This window comes from Alternaria hordeiaustralica (assembly GCF_023758085.1).
Source record: "Alternaria hordeiaustralica strain BMP 2776 chromosome Unknown scaffold_3, whole genome shotgun sequence".
NCBI classification, from domain to species: Eukaryota; Fungi; Ascomycota; class Dothideomycetes; order Pleosporales; family Pleosporaceae; genus Alternaria; species Alternaria hordeiaustralica.
Window position 1 is genome coordinate 1,447,804 of NW_026056775.1, and position 23,598 is coordinate 1,471,401.

A 23,598-nucleotide genomic window follows, 5' to 3' on the forward strand; every position below is an offset into this window, starting at 1 on the left:
GAACTGACGCGCCACGAGAAACGCCCAGCTGCGCCCGTTCGTTCTTGTACTCATTCCCCGTCTTTCCTCATAAACCCGTCGTTGTCGCTCCCACTCACGCCTGCCATGGTAAAAGTGTTAAGATCGAATTTGAAGGTTTTCGCGTTGTGACATCACAGCACGCTTCCTCGGCATCTGCCCCGGCTTTCGGAACCGACCTTCGAAAATTCTGCGAACACCATGAGTCCCATTCCTAGCATCGAGCGCAAATGGAGAGAGGGTGAGGTCGTACCCAAGCCCAGCAACCCGGAGGAACTCATCCTGGAAGCATGGGCGCAAGGTTATCTCGTGGGTTCGCTCATCATTATGGCGTTCATCACGTTGGCAAACATGAGGCGCGGCGTCCTGTTGCACAAGGTTAGCAGAAACCCTCTTTAAGCAGTGACCACCGCTGACATCCACCTAGTTGATTCTACTCGAAGTGAGTCCACATTTACGCATCTGCTTACATCCATACTGATCAAATCCAGCTCATCCTTGGTATCTGGCAAGGATTCTGGTTGTTTTTCCCCAGCCCAGTTCACGCGTGGTGGCTCTCCGTTGCCGCCATCTTCTTGAACGCCTCTTGGTCTCTGCACAATGTCATTGCCTGGATGAAGATCAAGCCCTTCCTCTCGAAACCTGTCAGCTACATCTTTATCGGTACTGTCGTGCTTGTTCAACCCTACTGGGTTGTGGAGATTTACGCCAACTTCGCCTACTTTCATGGCGTCAACGAGATATTCCTGAAAACACGACCATATGAGGCGCTATGCCGCGATCCCTGGTGGATTCTCACCACCATCTACCTTTTCTGGGTCATCAAGACGCAATATGAACTGAGCCTCAAGGAAATCATACGCATCTCGCCGCGTTTTGGTATCATGCTACTATCGATGCTGCTCAGCATAATCTTCATCGTCTTGGACATTTCTACAGTCACCAAGGCTATCAAACTTCCAGGAGCCACAGGCATCAACCCCTTTTGGAAGTTTGCATTTGTCTTCAAGTGCCTGACGGATTCCGTCGTTCTCGACGATTTCAAGGTGGCGCTCGACCGCCTGCGAGCTTTCCGCATCAGCCGACTAGGCAGCTTCTCGGGCGACCCAAGCGACAGCCGGAGTCGTAACGACAACAACCTCGTCGCCACCTGGGAAGAGATGGAAAGGGAAGCAAACGCGCTACAGAACGTGCGCAGCCCAGACGGCGACTACATACATCCCAGCAACTTCCCACTGAAGCCAAAACGTGCGCGAAGGCCTCAGAAAGACTCCGTCATGTTCCCCAACCAGCCGGATTACCGAGACTCAAACGCTGGGCTGGATCCAGAAGATATCGTGCCCAGCATGTTGGGCGATGGCCCTACAGGAGCAGATGCACAACCCGTGCAGAAGAAACAACATCAGTTTATCGACGACATGGTCAACAGTAACAGCAGAGACATGGCTGCGGAGAAGGACTATGCCGAGGCGATGAGAGATATGCAGCGAGATAGTGTCTCAACACCCCGACGAACGAGCGAGTCTCCCCGTCGACCACCGCCGCCAGGCTGAGTGCACAATCGATTTTCGAACACTCAACACGATTCACAACGAATGATACGTCAGTAATCACGAACGGGCAGGCGTTACTACGGTCGGCACATCTACGGACACATATACCCCCACCCATGCGATGCACGAGCACGCCTCATGCCCCACGCACGATCTATCCTTGCACACCTCAGGGTGGTTGTGCGCAGCGGACAGGCATGGCCCCACGGGTTTGGGGTTTGGGGTAGTGATAGAAAGGAGCCTGGGGCTCGCTATTGCGGATTGAGTTAATGGCTAGCGGCATACTGGAACAAAAGGCGTTTTTGTACATGCTGACAGGCATCGGGCCGAGTCGGCCCTCATTTATATACCCATTTGCGATTTTTACTTTGTTATGGATATGGATATGCTGTTGCATATGTAGGATGAATATACTTAAATTCACATAAGTATTGACCTTGGATGTCTTCAGAAGTCTGTGATCGCGTATTGACAGACTCCCTCTTGTGCGCGTTGTATGTTCGGATTTCGGGCTGTAAGTGGAGGCGCAATAGCACATGTATGTGACCGAAGAAGGTGCTGCGACATATTCAAGAAGTTGTATTCCGTTCTCATTGTTCTATACTGTGGTCCCTGTTGGTGCACACCCTCCCGGTGTCTTACTCGGCTCTACCACTGCCGCTGACCCTTCTTCCGATTAGAGACTATTCTTCCACACGAGCCTACAAGGAGTAAAAGTTCCTGGAAAATCTGTTTCGTAGCTTGCGGACACGTAACCAATCTCGTTAGTAGTCACGTTTTTCGCGGCGAAGTAGGGGATCCAATGCATATCTTTGGCGAATTGCGGTACTTCTGAGCCGATCTTCGCTCCACAGCAATGTTCCAGAGCTGTCTTGGTATATTGGCCAGTGAGTTTACAAAATTTGACTTTTGAATGGTGTTTGCCCCATTCCAACTTGATCTTGATCGCGAAGCTGTCCTGCTTTTTCTTGGAGAATATCATGTAGAATATGTTGCTTTGTGGCCCAAATCTGACGAGATTAGAATTTGCGAGATTCCAGTATTCCAAAACCGGTGGCCATGAGCTCGTGAGAGAATACCCAGTCTCGGAAATGGCTGTGATGTCAACTTCGTAATCAGGAGAATTCGTCCGCGGCCTGGATTGAACGGAAGATAGGAGCTTTTCTAAGATGGTGTTGGTGGCAATGCCCCAAGTATTCTCGCGATAGTTAGAATTACGCGCGATATATATCTGCTTGCTCCTAACAGTCCAAGCTGTGCGCCAGGATAGGTTTGTCGTTCGGATGGGAACGGGAGGGCAACTGCCGACTCTCGTAAATGTGTTTCCATCCCAGTGTTGCTGTAAAACAATGGCGATTCCTGTACGACGGTAACTCTGTTCGACTACGATGCCTAACCAGACCTTGCTTCGTTCATCGATGGGAATCATATGAAGCTCAATGTGCAAGCCACGTCCAGTGACGGTAGTGTGTGTCTTCGATGTTCGCTGGTATGCCAGATCCACCTTCGGGTATCTAAGAAATGCTGTTGGTGATGTTGCAAGATATGATGTATGGCGCGTACAAAAACAGTCGTATCCCCAGGCAAGAAGACTCGTATCATCGGAACTGCTCAATACAGCCTCTTGGAGCCGGATGAAAGCTTTGGTACCCTCTCCGTACAGTAACGGCATGTTGATGTCCAGCAGGCCGAGCAGGCAATAAGCCTCGTCCTCTACACGAGTAGTACTTCGTCTCGCCATCCATGAAACTTTGCGCGCTGCTGAAGCTGATCCAATGCGGGAGCGGTACTCAAAAAACTCTTTGTCGATAGACGTGGTATCGCATAATAGTGGAATCAGCTTTGTGGCATGCTCATAACCGTGACCACCGGGGTCTGTTGAAAAGATCATCATCCAATTGCTATCGTAAAATTGAACCAGTCGTGGAGCAAGTAGCTCCTGCAAGGTCCATCCTCTGGTGAACCATCGACTCTGACGGAAGGCAGAACCCTGCTCAAAGATATCTGACCCAGATGGCACATCCTGCAGATAGGCATAGCACACCTTGGAGTTCTTGTACCAGCGGAACATGGAATTAATGGCCTCCGAAAGCTCTGCGCTGCTCGTCTTATCGATGCAGCATGTGTCGATCCACACCCAGAGTAGGTCATCCTCGATCGCCTGCTGGCAGCATCCTTCGATCTTAGCGTAGCCTTGCTTCTGCTGGTGTCCTTCTCTTGACAGATCTTGTAGTGTGACCTCTTCCTTTCCCCAAGTGTGCGATAGGATTGCGTATAGAGGAATTGCATCGCCGAAGAACTCCTCTAGCTGCCGTGTGTTGACATTGAGCAGGCGCATGGCTTATATGTCGCCTACATCGACAAGGCTGAGATCGGATTTGACGTAACCTGTCTGTTTCGTGATCAAGGTCGATCGGTGAACAGACGGAGGAAAGCCGCCCAACAGCGACTAGATTTTCGGGGACCAACGAGTGTATGAAACGAAGATACGGTCGTAGAGATAGTTGAGAAGTGAAGGCTAGGAGACTTCAGGGCTGAGTTGTCAGCCTGGAGGAAAGCGCGCTTACTATTGCATCGAGGCTGACTTCGGGAGCCGCAGCCACATACGTCGCGCATCTTCACTGCCCACGACCAAAATACAAGACCCTCATGCTGATGGCTATCGGCGAGATGGATCTAGTATTCTGGGAAATTCTCTGAACGTGCGTCTATGAAACTCGGTGTCGTAAAGCTTGGTAGCGGTTCCGGCTCGGTGAAATGCGCTGTACATGCTAGACACCTGCTGCCGAGAAGGCAGAGTTTAACTCGCTGAGCTATACCGGCGATATGGTGAGTATCCTCAAGTAGGTCAAAGTTGCGAATCGAGGATGCGGATCTGCGCAGCTATCCACATGTTCCTGAGTGCGGAACATTCCGTGCCTCGGCTCGCGATTAGGAAGGGCACCTGAACCTTCGCGAAGGGGCAGGGCGGCGTATGCTGACGCTGATTGTATAATAACGTGCCCATCCCTTGCTGTCGCTCATCAGATCGATAGCCATATTCTGGTATGGTCACAATGGCGCAGACGGCTAGCATCGTTGTTGCGGGCGCGTCAATGGCAGCACTCGTGTCGCAACCTACTATGAGAGGCAACCTGATGGCTACGCTGGCCAGATGGACAGGCTACAACGCGCCTGGAGGTCTGTGGAGGATAGCTGCGATTCTTCTCGCATTGGCGAACCTCAAGAATCTGCCATTCGTCTGGCATGTACGTATTTGGCGGAGTGGCAGGACACGCGACTTCGAGCTGACGATATTCATAGCTGCGCTTCATCCGCGCCTTGTTCTATCAACTGTACTTCCAACCGACCCCGATCCCTCCACATGCGCTCTTCCAACCGATCATTACCTCGACGCGTACCACGTTCCTCGAGACAGATTACAACATGCACAAGTCCAACAGCACATACTTCAGCGACATGGACATATCCCGCACACATCTCTTCACCGCTCTCATTCGCAACGGCATAAGAAAGAATAGTCGTCTAGGCGGTGCCAAGAAGAGCGCTGTAGCAGGAGCAGTAGGTGCGACCGAAGGCACACGGGGCAAGCATTACATTGCGCTCGGAGGCATAAGCTGTCTGTTCAAGAAGGAGATCCTCCCATACAAGAAGTACGAGATGTGGACAAGACTTCTGTGCTGGGACAAGAAGTGGTTCTATCTCGTCACACATATGGTCAAGCCTGGAGTGGCGCAACCAGAGAGCTGGACACTGCAGCCCTGGAAGAAGTCCAAGCCAGCCAAGGACGTTGACATAGAGAAGCTCAAGGGTGCGATATACGCTACTGCGATTGCAAAGTATGTTGTCAAGCGAGGCAGGATCACGGTGCCACCGGAACATGTGCTGGTCGATGCCGACATGGTACCTGCAAAGCCAGAAGGCTGGGTCTACCAAGAGGCTACAACCGAAGAACAAGGGCCGAATGGCGATGTCCTGCCCAAGGCTGTAGAGGCGAAGGATTGGAACTGGGACGTTATCGAGGCAGAGCGACTGAGGGGCTTGAAGGTAGCCGAGCACTTTGCGGCTATGGATGGCATGCATGACTTCTTCGATGGTGGCAAGGAGGGAGTTTTGGGAGAGTTCGCGGATTTGCTGTACTGATTTGGGTTCGATTTGACTGGGCCTAGGAGAGCTTGATACCCTAGATTTGGATCTTAGAACCGCGAGGCTACTGCATCGCTGGTCTTGTCTTGAATACAAACATTTAAAAATATCCTCTCGTGGGGTAGTTATCTCACCCGCATTCACGAGGCACCTGGGCAGTGTCGCGGATAGCGGGCACTAGCGTCGCGCTAAGCCACTGGGACCTGCAGTGCCAGCCAACCTCGAGCGCTGCCTTTGACAATCACCGGTCACCATATGCAGTGGGAGCCGTATTCCGCTATGGCTCAGCCTTGTGGCTTCCAGCTTTTGATCTCTCCATGCAACTAACCAAACCCACTGACCAGCAGAGCACAGGTCATCACACATATTCCACCCGACATATTGCTTCGACCTGGTACAAGCAGGCGCGATCGGGCTCACCCTGGCACCTACAGCACTCACATCCAGCCCATCATTGACGTTCGGATTCACGGTATCCTCATTCAACCGGTGCTCCAGCAGTCATGGCCGCGACATCAGGCGTTGCCGCACATGGAGCCGGCCCTGATATGATCTATATCGGAGAGCTCTACGAAAGCATATCACGTAGTCCCCCAGGTATAGAAGCCAGGAAGCTACTTATCGAACATTACATCGCAGTCGGTAATGAATGGCTGGAAGGTGCATTAGATGAGGCCAAGAAGCTCCAAGCTTTAGCTCCCACGGACCTAGACGTTGTTAGGTTCTTAAAGATTCTCGAAAAAGTACCAGAGCCTCCAGCGCCCGCGAAGAAAGCAGTCAATCGGATACAGGCATCTTCCGCCCAATCCGGAGGCGAACCCTTGAAGAACTATCCATTCACGACGAAACCAATATCGAAACGTGGATCCAAGCGGTCGGACTTCATCTTAGGCGATTCAGTAGATGACCTAAACGATGAACAACGAAACCTGGTTACTGGGTATCGTGACATACGTGCCAAGGCAACACATGTGTTTGCGAATCTGCTGCGTCTACAGACCCTCCAGAAGAAGGCCGGGTTGCCCCAATCGAAGAACCTCGCTAAGGTCCACCTCATGGCGGATGGGAGTAACGGGGCCGTCTACAGTGGAATGCGCCCACCAGCAAGTGCTCGTTCTGTGGCGCGAAACATCAAAGATAAACCAAAAGAGGCTACGAACCTAGTCATCGCAGATCTGGAAGCCATGATTCAATGGGTGCGCGCGCCATATGGCACACCCTCGGGCGCAAGTGTCGATACCATTCGTGATACTCTAGTCAAACGCCGGAGCGCCATCGATTCAACGCTCCCGGATGCGCTCAAATTTCATTGCGAGCTTGGTTTTATGCACGTCGAACATGAGCATCTGGAAAGGAACTACGTCAATGACGAAACCATGCTCGGAGATGAGATCAAGGACATCGCCAGAGAGGACTTCTATGTGACCGAGGACAACTATGCGTGGTCGATGGATGGTATGTGACTTCCATGTACGGACTACGATGAGACCCATACTAACTTTGTGCCAACCTTAGAACTTGTTCAGGCTATCCAGGCAAATGGCGGTGTACTCCGCAATCCTCTTAGCAGAGAAATGTTTACTCCGAAAGATGTCAAGGGGATTCTCCTCCATCCAATAGGCAAGTCTCTCGCAGCTCTGCGAGTTGAGCAGCACGAGATGTCCAAGGGCGTGCGGACGGAAACAATCATACAAATGGAGAAGCTCTCAGCGATCTTGCTAGCAGATCAGAGTAGCGATACACTTCCTAGCCGCAGAGCAGTAGACGAGTTTCTTCTATACGTCGCAACGCGTAGGTCTTCCTTCGGCACAACGACGACCAACAGGCTAATATATGAGCAGTACCAGATCTTGAGCAAAAGGCAATCGAAGGTCTCAAGTGTCCTGCCACAGACTCTCACACCGGACAGTCTTATGACTGGTCTATCGGCGAAGCAGTGAAGGATGCGAAAGGAAACCTTGTGTGTTTTCACAAGACAGGCGACTTCATTCGGCAAGCCGCTGCGCATCTGCGGAAGAACCGTGGTGTAGCTGCCGACACCGACGAAGGTAATTGTTCGATCATGTGATATCTTGTAGCAGCTTCATGGTCTCAAATCGGGACTCTCCATGCGTTTCGCATTAGCAGTCCATTGCGTTCTAGAGGTAACAAGATCCATGAAATGTCGTCAGTGGTTGCAACAATGTCTGCCACCCTCAGGCACATTTGCGGCTGAATCAGGCTGATTCCGGACGCTGCAGTCACGAATCCTTAGATCACACAATCCTACAAGGCATTTTCATACGCCGATTGCTCGATCAACTTTGCCAGATAGCTTTCGTTGATTATTCCGTACATTAGATTGCCATTTTCCTCGCTTCGCTTACCGCTGTCTCGTACCATGGTTAGCCTACACAGTCGCAGTCGCACTAGCCGCTTCGGGGGCCGGTGAATGTGCTTTCCGTATAAGCCACCCTGTTCAGCCTTGTGCGCAGCCCCAAAGTGTCAGTCTCCGCAGAAAAAGGCCACCCATCACATGTGAGCTATAGCAGACTAGCCATGTATCTTTGCCGTAACATCCACTATGCGCCTCCAAGATTTGATGTTCCTCTTCCCTCATCAGCCGACGGTCTATTGGCCGCACCTCTTTGAACACTACCAACCCTATGCTACCTAGGTACTCTGGGTCCCACTATCCTCGTGCGCTTCCAAGGAAAGCGCGATTCTGGTACAAATCCCCATTGTACCAAACTCAACCCCTGCAATTTGCTCGAAAGTTCTCGTGCTTCATTGCCGGTAACCGATACCCACGATTCTCTTGACACCGACCGTTCGTAACTCGACTCGAACTAGCCGTTCCATCTATATCCATTTTATCATCTCACCCCTGGCGCAGGGCCATTCCTCATAAACGTAGGACAAGCATGGCCACCGCCGTCATGCCTCCTACTGCAGTCGAACAGGATACCGGCAAACGCTCCCATATGTCATGGGCCAAAAAAGCCATACCGTTGAAGAGCACGGCAATCTTCAAGAAGACCGATCACAGTCAAGAATGGCATGCGGAGGTGGAGGCCACTGCTGGGGTACTACACCCCTCGCACCATCGATTCCCATGGGGCTTCATCCGCAATCACACCGATACCTATCTCAAGAAGAAAGGCAAGATCAGCCAAGAAGAGGCGGATAGGAGGCTTTCGATGTTGGTTCAGACACATCCGGCAAGAGACGTCGCCATAGCTTCCGTAGCGCATGCTATGTCCGTGGAGAGCCTGAGCCAATTACTACGAGCTGAAACGAACGTTATGTGTGGAAGCTATTGGGGCCTCGACACTTGGCTACAGAGCGTGATCGCTGCGCATGAAGGGAACCCTGCCTTAGTAACACGTCTGCAAGCAGAATGGGCACGTACACTCTTACCCTATGCGACCACCGGCGCCAGTGCAGCCGGCTGCTATTTGAAGGGCGTAAAGCGAGCCTTAGAGAATCACAAAACCCAGAATACGGACGTCGATCTTCATAACTTCGCGGTGCTCTTACGACGAGCTATAAAAGATTATGCGGAGCTGCTTAATGGCTTCCGGTTGACATGCAGTTGGGTAGCAGCTAAGAAAGCAGTAGACTGGATGACGGAACTGGATGTATCGTCGTCTTCGAATTCACCTTGTACCAATATAGAAACTGTCTTCGATCGCCACCACTTCCCGGCCTGGAGAATGTGGGCCTCTTGGAGACCGGATGTTGATCGTATCACGCGTTTCTCTAGGATAGACACCATTCATATGTCGACTATCCTCGACGTCGCGGCTCTGGAAGGACCTGATATGATCACAGGTACTAAGCATACCTTACGTCAGGGTTTGATAGCGGGCTATGGCGAACAAAGGAACTGGGTACACTACCGCGGCCTGATCATCGAGGTCCCTGAGCACACAAGAGCATGTTTAGCGACCATCCTAGAAAGACTCGTGGTAAGGTTGGATGCTGTCTCCACTTCACTGCCCCAGGGCGAAAGCCTCTTCAATCTGTTTCGAGCATTGACCATCGGCGGAACAATTACGAAGAGCAGCTTGGATCTTTTCGACGCTTCGTTAGAGATTGCATGCACACCGGAGAAAGATAATCATGCCTTCATTCGCGAACTATGGTCCGAGAAGGAGCAAATCGGCGGACTCCATGTCCACGCTCTTAAACAACTCCTCCATCTCCTCGACGCACCAAAAGCGACGGTTTTTCGCGAGCTTTTCCTCCAAGATTGGCTATTCGAGGGGATTGGAGAGTGCTTTCGCGAGTGCCAATCTGTCGTAAAGAATCAGATGAAGACTTCGGCTTGGTTACGCCTTCTACTTGAGCTACACACATTTTGCATGGCCGTGAAAGCATCCGAACATATATTCCCGCGACTGAAGCCTGCTGTCCGAGCGAATGTCGGCGCATGGCCCAGCGCTAAACGAATGGCATCGATCAAGGAGATATACGTCGCCGCCCAAAATCTACATCAAAACGAATTGCAGACAAGGCACACGTTCGTCTGGGTCGATCCTGATACCTCGACCGAGTCCCTCTTGTTCGCATCCAATGCGAAAGATCAGAAATCACGGCACGCACTTGAAGAAATCATCGAGAAGCACTGTGTCGACCACCTGCTTACTGCCGAAGTATCTTGCGACAATACCGAGCAAATATTGCGTGATATCCTTGAAGTCTGGGAGAATACCGGACAAGGTGTGGATGATGTCGACCGGCGCATGCTAGCTATACTGGTTTCAAGAGATATCGACAATCCTTCTGGACACAAGTGCGAATGTATCTATGAGCTCGCAGTAGATCTTAGCTTGGGGCGATCTTCTTCTTTTGTCCGAGACATAGTGCGTATCGTTCGTGTACAGGAGACGGACTCACGGCAAGCCATCATTGCTTTGACGAACACCCTGGCAGCACGGGAAGGTTGCAAAGCATGTTGGAGAGGGGTCTTACTAAGATGGCTGAACCAAAGTGAGAAGCAAGAAGCGCGATGGGGCACTGCCATCATCGACCACTTGATCCAAACCATGGATCCTGCGACATGGCTCTCCTTTATGCAATCACTGGAGACGATCTTCGCCGACATCATTGCCAATAACACCAACAAACACGAGTTACCGTCTCTACTTCAGCCCCAGATTTTGACTTGGGTATCGCAAGTATCAAAGTTCGGGCCCACCTTAACGAAGCTCGAAGAAGTATCCGACAGTTCATTCGCAGTACGTCAAATGTTATCTTATGGTACCGAACCACAAAGGAAAAAGAACCTGGCCATGCTTTCACATCTCCAAAAGGCGGAAGGGAATTCAGCCGAGAGAATTATGCAAAACATTGTCATATGGGTATACGGTCGAGTATCAGACATGCGCGAGGTCATTGAGTATCTATCTGAACTACTGGACGCGCCATATGAGGCTATAGAAGCTTGCAACGAGATCTGGGATGCGAGATGTGGATTTCTGGACATACCTGGTCTTCCTACTCACGAGCAAGCTGGTCTTTCTCGGATCGTCTCGAGAGATGTTGTCTACTACGACGGCGCGTCCAAACAGTACAAGATCATGACGCAACCAGACTCATTGACGCCAAAGAAGAAGAAACCCCTTCAAACAATTGCCAAGCGAAGATACGACATCCCACTAGCTGTGGCTGAGGTCATGGTTGCTGGTTGGATCCAAGACGACGACGTAGCACTAGAGACGAAAACGATTATCGAACGCCTCGCTCAGCTACTCGACTTGAAAGTATACAAGCAGAATATCCCTAAGAGCGAGCTCTCCAAAGCAACAGAATTCTGGAATGGTATCGAAGCAGAGATCATGCAAGAAGCCGAACGCCTCGAAGGGCTAAAGCGAACACTGAAGGCGAAAGACCCCTTGCAGACAGCCTTGCTGATCGAGGAGTACAATATACCCGATAGTAATATGCTGGAAGATGAGATACAAGAACTGCCTCCCGGCATCATCGATCTAGTTGAACTAATCGACGATGACGAGATTGAGATGAGCTTCACACTCGCTTCCTACACTGAACTACAACGAAGCGCAATGGGCGTACCGAGCACAGCGAACAACCTTCTCTTACGGCTAACTATCGATCGGTATGGGAGCAAGCCACCCGCGTTCTGTGTGCACTACGACAGTGACAAGGGTATAGAGACTGATCAACATTTCCCGTGGATCTGTGTTGCAACTTCCAATGCACCACACGGTAATGTGTGTTTCTCGAAGCAAACTGTCTTCGTATGGCAAATGAACAGGCATATCCATCGGTACCTTCGCGCGGGGAACGTATCGTTAAGAGGGCTGTACGGCCTCGTCCAGACCATGATCGGAGAAATGGGGCAAAGATGCATCTCCTGCGGCTGCCGCCACAAAGGGAAGAACACGCAACTGCGGAGATCTACACCATGTTGGACTGTCGCATGTCAACTGCTATGGTAAGCCATCACCGAACAGAAAGCGTCAATATTACAATCACTAACCACCTCCAATACAGGTACGCCCTCCCCCTCGACGTCCGCATCCCCGAAATCCGCACCGATATCTTCGCCGTAGACATGCTGCTCAGCTCCGTCTATAGCGCCGCCATGGCCAACAAAGCCGAGCTCCTCCCCAACTGTCCCATCCACCCTATCAGCACCGTCAAAACCATACTCGATAGTCTCCCCAAACTGTCCGTCATCCGCGACGCAGTCCACATCTCCACTGTCCTATCCAGATACCACGCCGACGCTGAGAAGCTCATCTCATGGGCATGTACGCACTATAGAGGCTATATAGCTACAGCGAACGGTCTATGTAGGATCAAGAATCTGCCTATGGGGACGCATCATTTTGTCCTGGCGAATGCGAGTCCGGCACTGGAAACGGCATATATGGCAAAATTTCCGAGGCCTTCTACGCAGACTACAGTACTATTTCACGGTACATCACTCGACCGCCTCCCAGCAATCCTTGCTAAAGGCCTTATCGTTTGCTCGGGTACGACTCTCCAACGCACGGGCGCTGTGTATGGAAGAGGTATTTATATGGCAGAAGACCCTGCGACGTCGTTTAGTTATGCGCCTGTCTACTCGACGTGGAAGAACAGTGCGCTGGCCAATATGCGTGTTATCCTTGGGTGCGAGGTCGTTGGGCAGGGTAACAGCGTTACCACCGGTGTTCATGTTATTACTGATGAGGCGAGTGTGATGGTGAGGTATATTTTTCTCTTCCGACAGAACGCTCATGCGCCTGTTGCGAATCATGTTGTTACGGCTATGAAGAGTGCGATGGCGGCGATGAGGACGGGTGTCGTGTAGTAGAGGTGGCGATGCGGTAAATTGGTGCAACGTATATTTTGCTTGGAGTGACAGCATGTCATTGAACCATAATAATAACGTTCGTCTTTCGGGCGGACTTCGTTTTGACGTTGCGGTATTGCCACGCCGTTGTGAACCTTTTCTGCGTTGAATAAGGATGCACCCGGTAGCTGCTGACATAAACGTAAAATTCAGCCCTATCTATTTTAACCCTGCCCAGCGATGTCGGGCTTCTTGGAAAAGTCGGCAATCCAATTTTCACGGCTTGTTCAACCATTTCCGATCTTTTGACTGCGTGTTGGACAAATTTGGTGGTGTGGTGAATTAATGTTCTGTTTGCTGATGCAAAATAAATTGTGGTTCTAGCGAGGCGACGAACAGCACCACCTGCCCCAACAACATGCCCCCCACAACGCGGATGACACGGCATATTCACATCAGAAAATTCAGATTCAACATCTACCTGGTGCCCTTTTCCACGGGTATCAGAGAAAATACGAACTATGTTGTGCGCTGGTCGCTACAAGGTATGGCATAGCATAGCACAACACAATACAGCGTATCTGAATATCACCGATAACTCTAAGAGACACATTACATCATTACATTGCAGTATGAAGATTTCTGTCATTCAGCATCCGATCTGTAAGAGGTGGATTAGGTGCAGCGGGTATGCTTGGCAGCCATAGCGGATAAGACGGTACAATGCTTGTGATTGACACATGGTCTTGTCCCAGAAGCCACATTCATGGCAGAGCCAAGTCGAAACCCCCATATTTCCATGCAATCCTTTACTGAAGTCAGCAAGTACTCAATAGTCTGATGTTAAGCCAAGTTCGTCAGTGACAACACATCATCCTACAGTGAAGGATTATAGACTTGGCGCGAATGAAATCTAACGCACGCAAGAATATAAAGGGATATGAAGTAGAGTAGCGCAAAGTAACACATGATGTAGTCCAATTAAGAAAAGTAACAAGACAAAGTGGCCAAGAGGTTGCACAGACAGGAGATGTATGCTGTGTGGTACACGGTCTCCGCCGAGGCTGGTGTGTCCGCACAGAGCTACTTGGCAGCGGAGGACAAAGACATGTAATCTGCTGACACACTGTTGGGAGGGGAGAAGGAACACATGTACTACTGAACGCTTGGCTTCCCCACGGAGGTGGACTGGGTATACTCTGGGGTAACTGCACTACTAGTCACGGAGTTCTGCTGGTGATGGCTCGCGCTGACACCAAGACGATGTCGAGGTGGCCACTACAATGAATTGTAAAAGATGGTAGCCGAAATGAACGGTTGTGTGTGTTCATCAAGAACGATGTTGAGGTTGAGCTGCATCATATCGTGGAAGACCAATTTGGACGTCCGCGGCTCGGATAGTCCCGCGAGGGAAGCCAAGGCAATGTCAGAAATGCCGCACCCAAGTGCAACACTTGGAGAAGCTGGGCATACTTTGTCTAAAGTAAGGTGCGGATGGTGAACGATAATGACCCGGGCATGAAGGCATGAAGGAATATGCCCAGGCGGAGAAGGAGGAGAGGCGCACGGCGGACACATTGGATCGTCGGGGGGTGTGTGTTCCCAGTGCCAAGGGCGATCTACACAGATCCGTTGCTGACGCAAAATTGATCTGCTACTTGGCGGGCCATCAAACCCATCTGGGGGTGCAACGAGCATAGATTACTTGTGCGCTTGCCCAGACGGGAGAACATGTTATGGCCTCGTGACGATGGTGAAGTAGGCTCTTGGTATGTGATACAGGACCGGTCACGGAAACTCTCTCCACCAGGGGACCGACGCACCGGAGCCAAAGCGACACTTGAACTGGTCGCGCATCAAGGTCTCGCAGAGCTGGCGCCAGTCAAGCGATAGTTCCTGGGCGGTAACATCGATGGCTGGTGAAGGCAGGCGGACGCTCTTTAATTGGTCATCAAAAAGCACAAAGTGGGCTTGCTTGAGCAAACGGTTGCGTTCGGCGTCTGCGACAGCGCCGGGATGGAAGAAAACCTGAGTGAGGCGGCTCGTCAGGTCTACCGTCCCTGCATATGGCCGGCGCAAGGATGGCGTGTCGTTCACAGTTGCCGGTGAAGATAGTTTCAGAACAAGTCTGGCCTTGGAGCTAGCGGGGACAAAAGACGAGGGCTGGAAGCGAAACGACGGCAACTGCACGCGGAAGGTGTGATATGGGGATTGTGTATCACAGCGAAGATCAGGAGGACTGGCATGGTGAGTGAAAGTTTCCCGAGCAGCGCAGGGTGAAACGCGGCTTACAGCAAGTTCCATAGCGTCTGTCCAGCGAAGCGAAGACTGCAGGTACGCGAGACGATGCGCGCGAAGACATCTTGCGCGACATGAGCCAGAAAGGGAGATATCTGGCGCAGCACGAACCAGGCGAAACAGTGATCGTCTATATACATGATGATAATGTGCCATATCTCGACCGGTAAGTCTTCAGGCGACATGACACGCACATGGCGTTGCAATGCGCGTGACGGTCGCGGACCGACAGCGGTATTGGCGGTGGGGGTTGGCGATTCAGGGCTCGGGGCAGACATGGAGAGGTTGGTGTCGGCAGCGGCGACGGAGGGTGATATTTGTGGGTGCGATGATTATTCCCGCACTCGTTCTGGAGGCTGAGGCAATGCGGTGAGGCTCACTGGTGTACCGGCGAAGCATCGGCAGTCGCGCAGCCAAGGGAGGCGAGAGCGAGCCACAGGCAGGACGTCACGTGGCGCGCCGACGCGGCTTCCTCGTTGGGAAGGCCTTCCTCGGTCTGGAAAGAACTGGGGCGCGTTGGCGCATCCATGCCTGCAGCCTCACGACAGCCAAGTCATCTCGGTCGCGATCCAAATTCAACAGACAGGACCCTGCGCAACGTCGTGTGTGCGTAGCATCGCAACGGCGCCATGGGACGTGTGGAGTCGCAGATAGCATGTATTGTATGACCATAACATGGGGTGTAATTGGAGCCGTTGGCCAGGCGACGCTGGGCGGCTGGGGGCCTCTGATTCGGCCGATATGGTCGGGTGGTGGACAGCTAAGGCTGATTCGAGGTAGGCCCCGAGACGCCCCTTAGCTGCTTGGCACGTGCTTAATCATGGAGTGCGGTCCTTTGTGCAGAAGCGGCGGCGGTCGATTACGCGGGGGGCAGAAAACAATTGCTTCATCTGGGCATGCTGGTCGCGCGCGCTGCATGGGGGGAGTCGGATATTATGGCGCGGCGGCTGCAGTTGAGGGAGTTGGGATAAGTGGCATATCTTGGTTCGTGGGTCTGGAAGGCCGCTAGAAGAAAATTGTGCAAATGCGAAAGTCGGAAAGTCGCGCAGGCAGCGTGGGGAGGCACTCTGGATACGCGGCTCTCTCGTACGGGGGGAAAATGCCTCGTACTCTGGCTGAGATCGCGCCAAGCACTCAAGCTTTCCTGCGTGTGAGTGCTGAAGCTTGGTGCGTCCGGAGTGAGCAAGGTGCGTGGAGGAGCTGTTTGCCGGTCGCTCTTGCCAAACGTCATGGGAGCTGATCCCTGCAGCGCTGCACGCTTGTCGCGGACTGTCGCGCTATCTCCAGCTTAATCTCTGCTGCCGCTGGTGGAGAAGCAATGAACCGCGCTGCGAATCGCGACGCCGGCTGCTGACATCCCAATTGCTGTCGGCTGGTGCCCGTCGAGGTACCAGAGTCTGCGCACACAGCAACCGCAGTCGCAGCCGTGCAGCATCGTAGTAAGCACTCCGTCATCAGCGCATCACGCTCGGCCGGGCGCTGCGACGGCCAATCTCTGCGCCATGTCGCGCGCCGATGATGTAGCGGCTGGCGCACGGGCCGCTCACAACAAATTCACCCCCGGGACTCTCGGCTCGAGCTAAGCTCCATCCGCGGTTAGCTTTATGACAATCATAAATCCCTCATAGCGGCCAAAGGTCGGTCCTTGCTGAGTTTTTCCCTGGGTTGATACGTGGGTGAGTTTCTGCCGCGCTACTTAACCAGAGCCTCTCCCGCACCCTCTGCACTTTCTTCACAGAGAAGGCCCTGCTTGCAGTTACCCATTTGCACAGCACATTCGACCTGACACTCAACCTCACCGTCAAGTCGCCTCGGAAAGCCTTCTCTGTGCCTAGAGTTACCGGATATAATAATACATACGAGCAACAGCATTCCTTAATTCGACAAGATGGCGCCCAACGACGATGTTGAGCGCCCCCGCGCCTCCAGCGCCGCTGAGCGGCAAAAGTCCATCGTCTCCATGACCGAGTTCGAGGGCATGGACGAGTACACGGCGCTCCAGAAGTACATCCTCTTCTACCGCGACACCCGAACCAACCCGCATGCCGAGCAGACCCAGAAGAAGAAGGCCTGGTGGCAGTTCTGGAAGTCGGGTTCTCCCACCGCCGCCACTCCCATCCAGGACGCCGGCGCTGTCCCTGACGACTGTAAGTTTTACCACTCTCTACCTCACAGCATCCGTTTGCAGCAATGCGCCGCGGCGCGTCACCTGCCTCGCCAATTCATCCTTTGTTGAGCTCGAGGGCCGACATCTGGTGGCTGGCGCGGGCCTGGTCCGCGCTCAAGCTGCTCCCTGCTAGCGACGCGATAGCGGCCTCTTCGGTGGAGCCAATCATGCAGACCGGCTCCACCAAACTACCCGCTTCTGCAGCATGCGAGATGAGCAACACGATGAGGAAACAAATTTGCTAACATCGCATCGCAGACCTCAACACTGAGCTCCGCACTGGTCTGACATCCGCCGATGTCGAGCAGCGTCGCAAGCGTTATGGCTTCAACGAAATCTCCTCTGAGAAGACCAACCTTCTCAAGCAATTCATCGGTTACTTCACTGGTCCCATTCTATACGGTAAGCATCCCTGCACAATTTGGCCTAGCGCAAAACTAACGCATCATAGTCATGGAGCTCGCTGCTCTTCTCGCCGCTGGTCTTCAGGATTGGGTCGATTTCGGTGTCATCTGCGGTATCCTGTTGCTCAACGCCATCGTCGGTTGGTACCAGGAGAAGCAGGCTGCCGATGTCGTCGCTTCGCTCAAGGGTGACATCGCCATGAAGGCCACCGTCGTTCGTGACAACCAGCAACAGACCATTCTCGCTCGCGAGCTTGTTCCCGGTGACATCGTCGTTATTGAGGAGGGCCAGTCCGTCCCCGGTGACGCCCGTCTTATCTGCGGCTACGACCACCCTGAGGACTTCGACTTGTACATGAAGCTCAAGGCTGAGGACAAGTTCCACGACGCTGACCCCGAGGACGAGAAGGATGACGAAGTCGATGAGGAGAAGTTCGACGAGGAGAACCCTATCACCCAGGGCCACCCTCTCGTTGCTTGCGATCAATCGTCCATCACCGGAGAGTCTCTCGCTGTCGACAAGTACATGGGAGAGGTCGCCTACTACACCACTGGTTGCAAGCGCGGCAAGGCCTACGGTATCGTCATCACCACTGCCAAGCACTCTTTCGTCGGTCGCACTGCTACCCTCGTTCAGGGCGCTCAGGACCAGGGTCACTTCAAGGCTATCATGAACTCCATCGGAACGGCGCTTCTCGTTCTCGTCATGTTCTTCATCCTGCTCGCCTGGATTGGTGGTTTCTTCCGTCACATTCCCATTGCTAAGGCCCGTGAGGGAACCGACAAGTCCGTCACCCTTCTCCACTACGCCCTCATCATGTTCATCGTCGGTGTCCCCGTCGGTCTTCCCGTCGTCACCACCACCACCCTCGCTGTCGGTGCTGCCTACCTCGCTGAGCAGAAGGCTATTGTCCAGAAGCTCACTGCCATCGAGTCGCTTGCCGGTGTCGATGTTCTCTGCTCTGACAAGACCGGTACTCTCACCGCTAACCAGCTCTCTCTCCGTGAGCCTTACGTCGCTGAGGGCCAGGACGTCAACTGGATGATGGCTGTCGCTGCTCTCGCCTCTTCCCACAACCTGAAGTCGCTCGACCCCATTGACAAGGTTACCATTCTTACCATCCGCCGCTACCCCAAGGCCCGCGAGATCCTCAACATGGGCTGGAAGACTGAGAAGTTCACTCCCTTCGACCCCGTCTCCAAGCGTATCACTGCTGTCTGCCACATGGGCGGCGACAAGTACGTCTGCGCCAAGGGTGCCCCCAAGGCCATTGTCAACCTTGCCAACTGCGACGAGGTCACCGCTACCCTCTACAAGGAGAAGGCCGCAGAGTTCGCTCGCCGTGGTTTCCGATCTCTCGGTGTCGCTTACCAGAAGAACGACGGTGACTGGATCCTTCTTGGTCTCCTGTCCATGTTCGACCCCCCTCGTGAGGATACCGCCCAGACCATCATTGAGGCCCAGCAGCTCGGTGTTCCCGTCAAGATGTTGACTGGTGACGCTATTGCCATCGCTAAGGAGACCTGCAAGATGCTTGCTCTCGGTACCAAGGTTTACAACTCTTCCAAGCTCATCGGCGGTGGTCTCACTGGTACTACCCAGCACGACCTCGTTGAGCGCGCCGACGGTTTCGCTGAAGTCTTCCCTGAGCACAAGTACCAGGTCGTCGAGATGCTCCAACAGCGTGGTCACTTGACTGCCATGACTGGTGACGGTGTCAACGACGCTCCTTCGCTCAAGAAGTCTGACTGTGGTATTGCCGTCGAGGGTTCCACCGAGGCTGCCCAGGCTGCCGCTGATATCGTCTTCCTTGCCCCCGGTCTCTCCACCATTGTTTTGGCTATCAAGACTTCTCGCCAGATTTTCCAGCGTATGAAGGCCTACATCCAGTACCGTATCGCTCTCTGCCTGCACTTGGAAGTCTACCTTGTCACCTCCATGATCATCCTCAACGAGACCATCCGCGCTGAGCTCATCGTCTTCCTTGCCCTCTTCGCTGATTTGGCCACCGTCGCTGTCGCCTACGACAATGCCCACTCTGAGCAACGTCCCGTCGAATGGCAACTGCCCAAGATCTGGTTCATCTCCGTCATTCTCGGTCTCCTCCTCGCTCTCGGTACCTGGATCGTCCGTGGTACTCTCTTCATCCCCAGCGGAGGTATCATCCAGAACTTCGGTGCTATCCAGCCCATTCTCTTCCTTGAGGTTGCTCTTACTGAGAACTGGTTGATCTTCGTTACCCGTGGTGGCAAGACCTTCCCCTCATTCCAGCTGATTATCGCTATTCTCGGTGTCGACGCTCTCGCGACCATCTTCACCCTCTTCGGCTGGATGTCCGGTGCTCCTTACCAGACCAACCCTCCCACCATCAACAGCAGGTTCCGTGACGACGGATGGGTCGACATTGTCACCGTCGTTGTCGTCTGGGCCTACTCCATTGGTGTCACCATCATCATCGCCATTGTCTACTACATGCTTAACCGCATTGCATGGCTCGACACCCTCGGCCGCAAGGACCGCAGCCGCAAGAACCCTGCCATTGAGAACATGATTGCTGCCCTCAGCAAGTTGTCTCTCGAGCACGGCAAGGACAAGCACGGCACAACCCGCTACGTCCTTGCTCCCCGTGCTGTTGAAGAGGAGGATGACGAGTAAATTAGTGTCGCTACTCAACCATGACGCGATGTGTATTTGGATATTTGTACGGGATTGATGAACCCACCTGAAGCAAGGTTAATTTTTCATCACTGTCTTGCTAGTCTTCTCATGTATACCAAGAAGCATAATTTCATTGTCTCAAATTAATACCCCAATTGCAATCATTGCTGTGACCTTGTGCTTAACGTGATCCAAATTCTTTTGCTCTATGTTGTGTTCCTGAATTCGATCTTGAGCTTCTTGGAGTTCCCCAATTACATCCGTGCAATTAACTTCACGCGAAGTCCTACGCGTCGCTAGTACATCGGAAAGATTCACGGCTTTCCAATTGCCGCTAGTCACCCGCCTTACGTTCCGTCGACACAACACCGATAAGAACGACAGCTGGTGGTCACACAGCATGCATACCCAAGTCAAGCCACTTACGACTTCTGCGCGGAGCAAACCATAACAGCACGCGGGGTAGATAGCTCGTGGTAGCTCACCCTCTCTGCCAGTTCCCAAGCGGGGTAAAGCGACAGCTGCACGCCATCGCCTCCCTCTACTAATGCACCAACCAACGGCTGGGCAAGCCCATGCAAGCTATCGCGAACATGACATACTTTGTGCAGCAGCTCGCGCAAGGCATGTAATGCTTAGGCGAACGTGACACGCATGCACGGTGAAGCAATTGATTGATTAGAACGACAATAGCTATCTTGCTCACCCACCCAATAGCATTCTCGAGAGACGGCGAGATCGAGAACACAGCTACTGTACTCCTTTTCCGTATCGCATCGCAATATTCCAAGCATGCCACGTAAAGCCTACGAACTAATAGTACCCCCGAAGAAACTACTTCAAAAAGAGGTTGGGCTAGATGGTGATGCGCATCTCCGGCCAACGTTTTCGTCGCGATCCAGTGGTGTATTGGTTATATTGGGTGGCCTTAATAGCGTGCCGAGCCTCCGTGACGGTTGGAACTAAACCTTTTCGCGTGCGCCTGTCTGGGCAAAGTGACATACCCGTGGACAAGCCCCCCATGCCATCGCAGCGCGTCGCATCGGATCGTTCACGACGACGATGGCTGATGCCATTGTGACGCTTGTCGCATCTTCTTCGCATCGGCAGCACAACGCGTCGCGCCTTGATCAATTCTCCCGATCCTGAGGCGCTCTGACAATGGGGAAAAATGCTTGCCAATTGCTTGTCACGCATTTTCTGCCCGGGCCAAGACGCGGAGTGTTTCGTCGCCCACATCTTAGCAGCCTTACTTTGCTCCTGACATGGATGCTGTTTGTATTGATACACGTTTCAATAAAAACCACTCCCGCGCAGCGTTCTCCCGACGCGAACACGGAGGATGTGCAAAAAGGAAACTTGAATCGGGAACTGCGTGATTGTGCGACAGCCCCGACTCATGCTCACTTATCACGATGCATGACGTTTGATCGCCGCTTTGCGGAGTCGACGTTTTCCTCACGATACGTATCGCAAGCCGTGCACGACAGCTGTTTAGCCGCAACTTTTTGCGTCGCAGGACGCAATGTCGATCGCACGGGGTGTGTGTCCGCGGGCGGCTTTTGGACACGCTGGCTGGCTGGGCAGAGAATTGCGTGTTTCTGGCTGGGGGGTGGTTGGGTGTTGTGTGATCATCCCGCCTTCGATGTCATCACGCCGATGTTCTGGCTGCACGAGCTGCGACGGGGAAGCGCAGATAAGCGATGGCTGGGGGGCTGGGACTTGGTGCAAAGCAATGCTTGCTTGCTTGTGTAGCCTTATCGTGACTGCACGTGTTTCAGCTTCCGTGGGCTGGAGGACGTCATGGCTCGGGTTGTGGTGGTGCTGTCGGCGCGGGTCGATGACGCCGAGACGGGCCGTTAGAGGTGCTACTTTGCTTCTTGGGGATGACGTGGAGGGTTGCAGTGGTGTTGTCCATCATTGTGGCTCGGGAATTTGCGACAGTCTTGGTGGCTTGGGTGCTGGAAGGTAGCCCTAGGGATGAGTGATGGAAAGTTACGCGTTCTCACCTCATCACGGTGGAGTGTTGATGTAGAGCAGGGCAACAACTCGCAGTCCCGTACCTCTATATAATATTCTCAACGCAGACGTTCTCACCTCATACCGGGAAGACACTGAACGGATCTGCAGCCTACATCAAGATGAAGATGTGCAATAAGCTGCTCCGTTCTAGATGAAGCAAAACTTCTACATCTCATATCCAAGAAGACTACTCTTCTATGAAGATTTACGTAAATTTCAACTATTCAGCTGCACAGTACGGTACCATTTCGAAGTTCCTCCTGTCGGATATCATATTATGTCGTCGAACAACAGACTTTTGAGTCCAGTCCTGGGGTCTAATTCCTCCGCTGATGGCTCTTCCTTGTTTGGTGATTCATAACCTAAGTGCCCCGCGAACGATATCAGCACAAGTATTGCCGTGCAACACGAAGCCTGCCAAAGATAGGCTCCCCGAGATCGCCCAGCGGGGTTTTCATTGTACTCGACAAAACTTGAGTGACTGAGTAACATAATACCCAGGACACAGGGTGCGAAAACAAATACAGCCCTAAATTCTGGTCGTACGTATGCGGCAAACCGTGTTTCCCAGCGTTTAAAGTAGACTGATGCGAAGGCAATGCCCGCTCCAATCGTTTCGTAAGGATCTAAATCCGCGCGTCCCAACATAAGCAAGGTCGATATTGCTATTACAAAATAGAGGCTGCGCACCAATGGATCTTCACTAAGAAGTGAATTGTACTGAGTGGTCGAAAGCGCGTTCAGTTCATTCGCATGATGTTTATCGGCCGCTGCCAAATCGATCTTCAAAGACAGTTCGTCTTGGTTCGAACTACGCTTCCACGCGGCCGATGCATGTATCGTTTCTGATAGTTGGGTGGGTATGGAGACCATCCGAGAGCGTGAGTTTGACGTTATCGCTGTGGGCGGTATGCTGGAGGTATCTTCCAAGTCTGTCGAGATCTCATTTTTGGCAACGTGGAATAATTGGATAAGTACATCTGCTTCATATCGCTCTTTGAATCCAACGTTCACGCGAATCAGAACTTTCGAACACGGTATAT

General features: G+C 52.7%; 6 protein-coding genes across 6 annotated transcripts; 5 read left to right on the plus strand and 1 right to left on the minus strand.

Annotated features, from left to right (window-relative positions):
- Window positions 1-219: 219 nt before the first annotated feature.
- J4E84_002629 (uncharacterized protein) lies at window positions 220-1,571 on the plus strand (the record flags this gene model as incomplete). The annotated part of the gene is made up of 2 exons (XM_049385250.1): window positions 220-396; window positions 510-1,571. The coding sequence occupies 2 exons, from the start codon at window positions 220-222 to the stop codon at window positions 1,569-1,571; spliced, it is 1,239 nt and encodes a 412-aa protein (XP_049247273.1).
- A 1,436-nt stretch (window positions 1,572-3,007) lies between these two features.
- J4E84_002630 (uncharacterized protein) lies at window positions 3,008-3,909 on the minus strand (the record flags this gene model as incomplete). Its single annotated transcript, XM_049385251.1, has 2 exons — window positions 3,008-3,085; window positions 3,190-3,909. 2 exons carry the CDS (start codon window positions 3,907-3,909, stop codon window positions 3,008-3,010), a joined length of 798 nt encoding a protein of 265 aa, XP_049247274.1.
- Window positions 3,910-4,666: 757 nt separating this feature from the next.
- On the plus strand, window positions 4,667-5,714 carry J4E84_002631 (uncharacterized protein; the record flags this gene model as incomplete). Its single annotated transcript, XM_049385252.1, has 2 exons — window positions 4,667-4,819; window positions 4,875-5,714. 2 exons carry the CDS (start codon window positions 4,667-4,669, stop codon window positions 5,712-5,714), a joined length of 993 nt encoding a protein of 330 aa, XP_049247275.1.
- A 506-nt stretch (window positions 5,715-6,220) lies between these two features.
- J4E84_002632 (uncharacterized protein) lies at window positions 6,221-7,785 on the plus strand (the record flags this gene model as incomplete). The annotated part of the gene is made up of 3 exons (XM_049385253.1): window positions 6,221-7,172; window positions 7,233-7,508; window positions 7,559-7,785. The coding sequence occupies 3 exons, from the start codon at window positions 6,221-6,223 to the stop codon at window positions 7,783-7,785; spliced, it is 1,455 nt and encodes a 484-aa protein (XP_049247276.1).
- A 1,693-nt stretch (window positions 7,786-9,478) lies between these two features.
- J4E84_002633 (uncharacterized protein) lies at window positions 9,479-12,683 on the plus strand (the record flags this gene model as incomplete). Its single annotated transcript, XM_049385254.1, has 3 exons — window positions 9,479-11,820; window positions 12,219-12,478; window positions 12,628-12,683. 3 exons carry the CDS (start codon window positions 9,479-9,481, stop codon window positions 12,681-12,683), a joined length of 2,658 nt encoding a protein of 885 aa, XP_049247277.1.
- A 4,508-nt stretch (window positions 12,684-17,191) lies between these two features.
- J4E84_002634 (uncharacterized protein) lies at window positions 17,192-20,530 on the plus strand (the record flags this gene model as incomplete). Its single annotated transcript, XM_049385255.1, has 3 exons — window positions 17,192-17,450; window positions 17,729-17,872; window positions 17,922-20,530. 3 exons carry the CDS (start codon window positions 17,192-17,194, stop codon window positions 20,528-20,530), a joined length of 3,012 nt encoding a protein of 1,003 aa, XP_049247278.1.
- Between the last annotated feature and the right edge of the window lie 3,068 nt (window positions 20,531-23,598).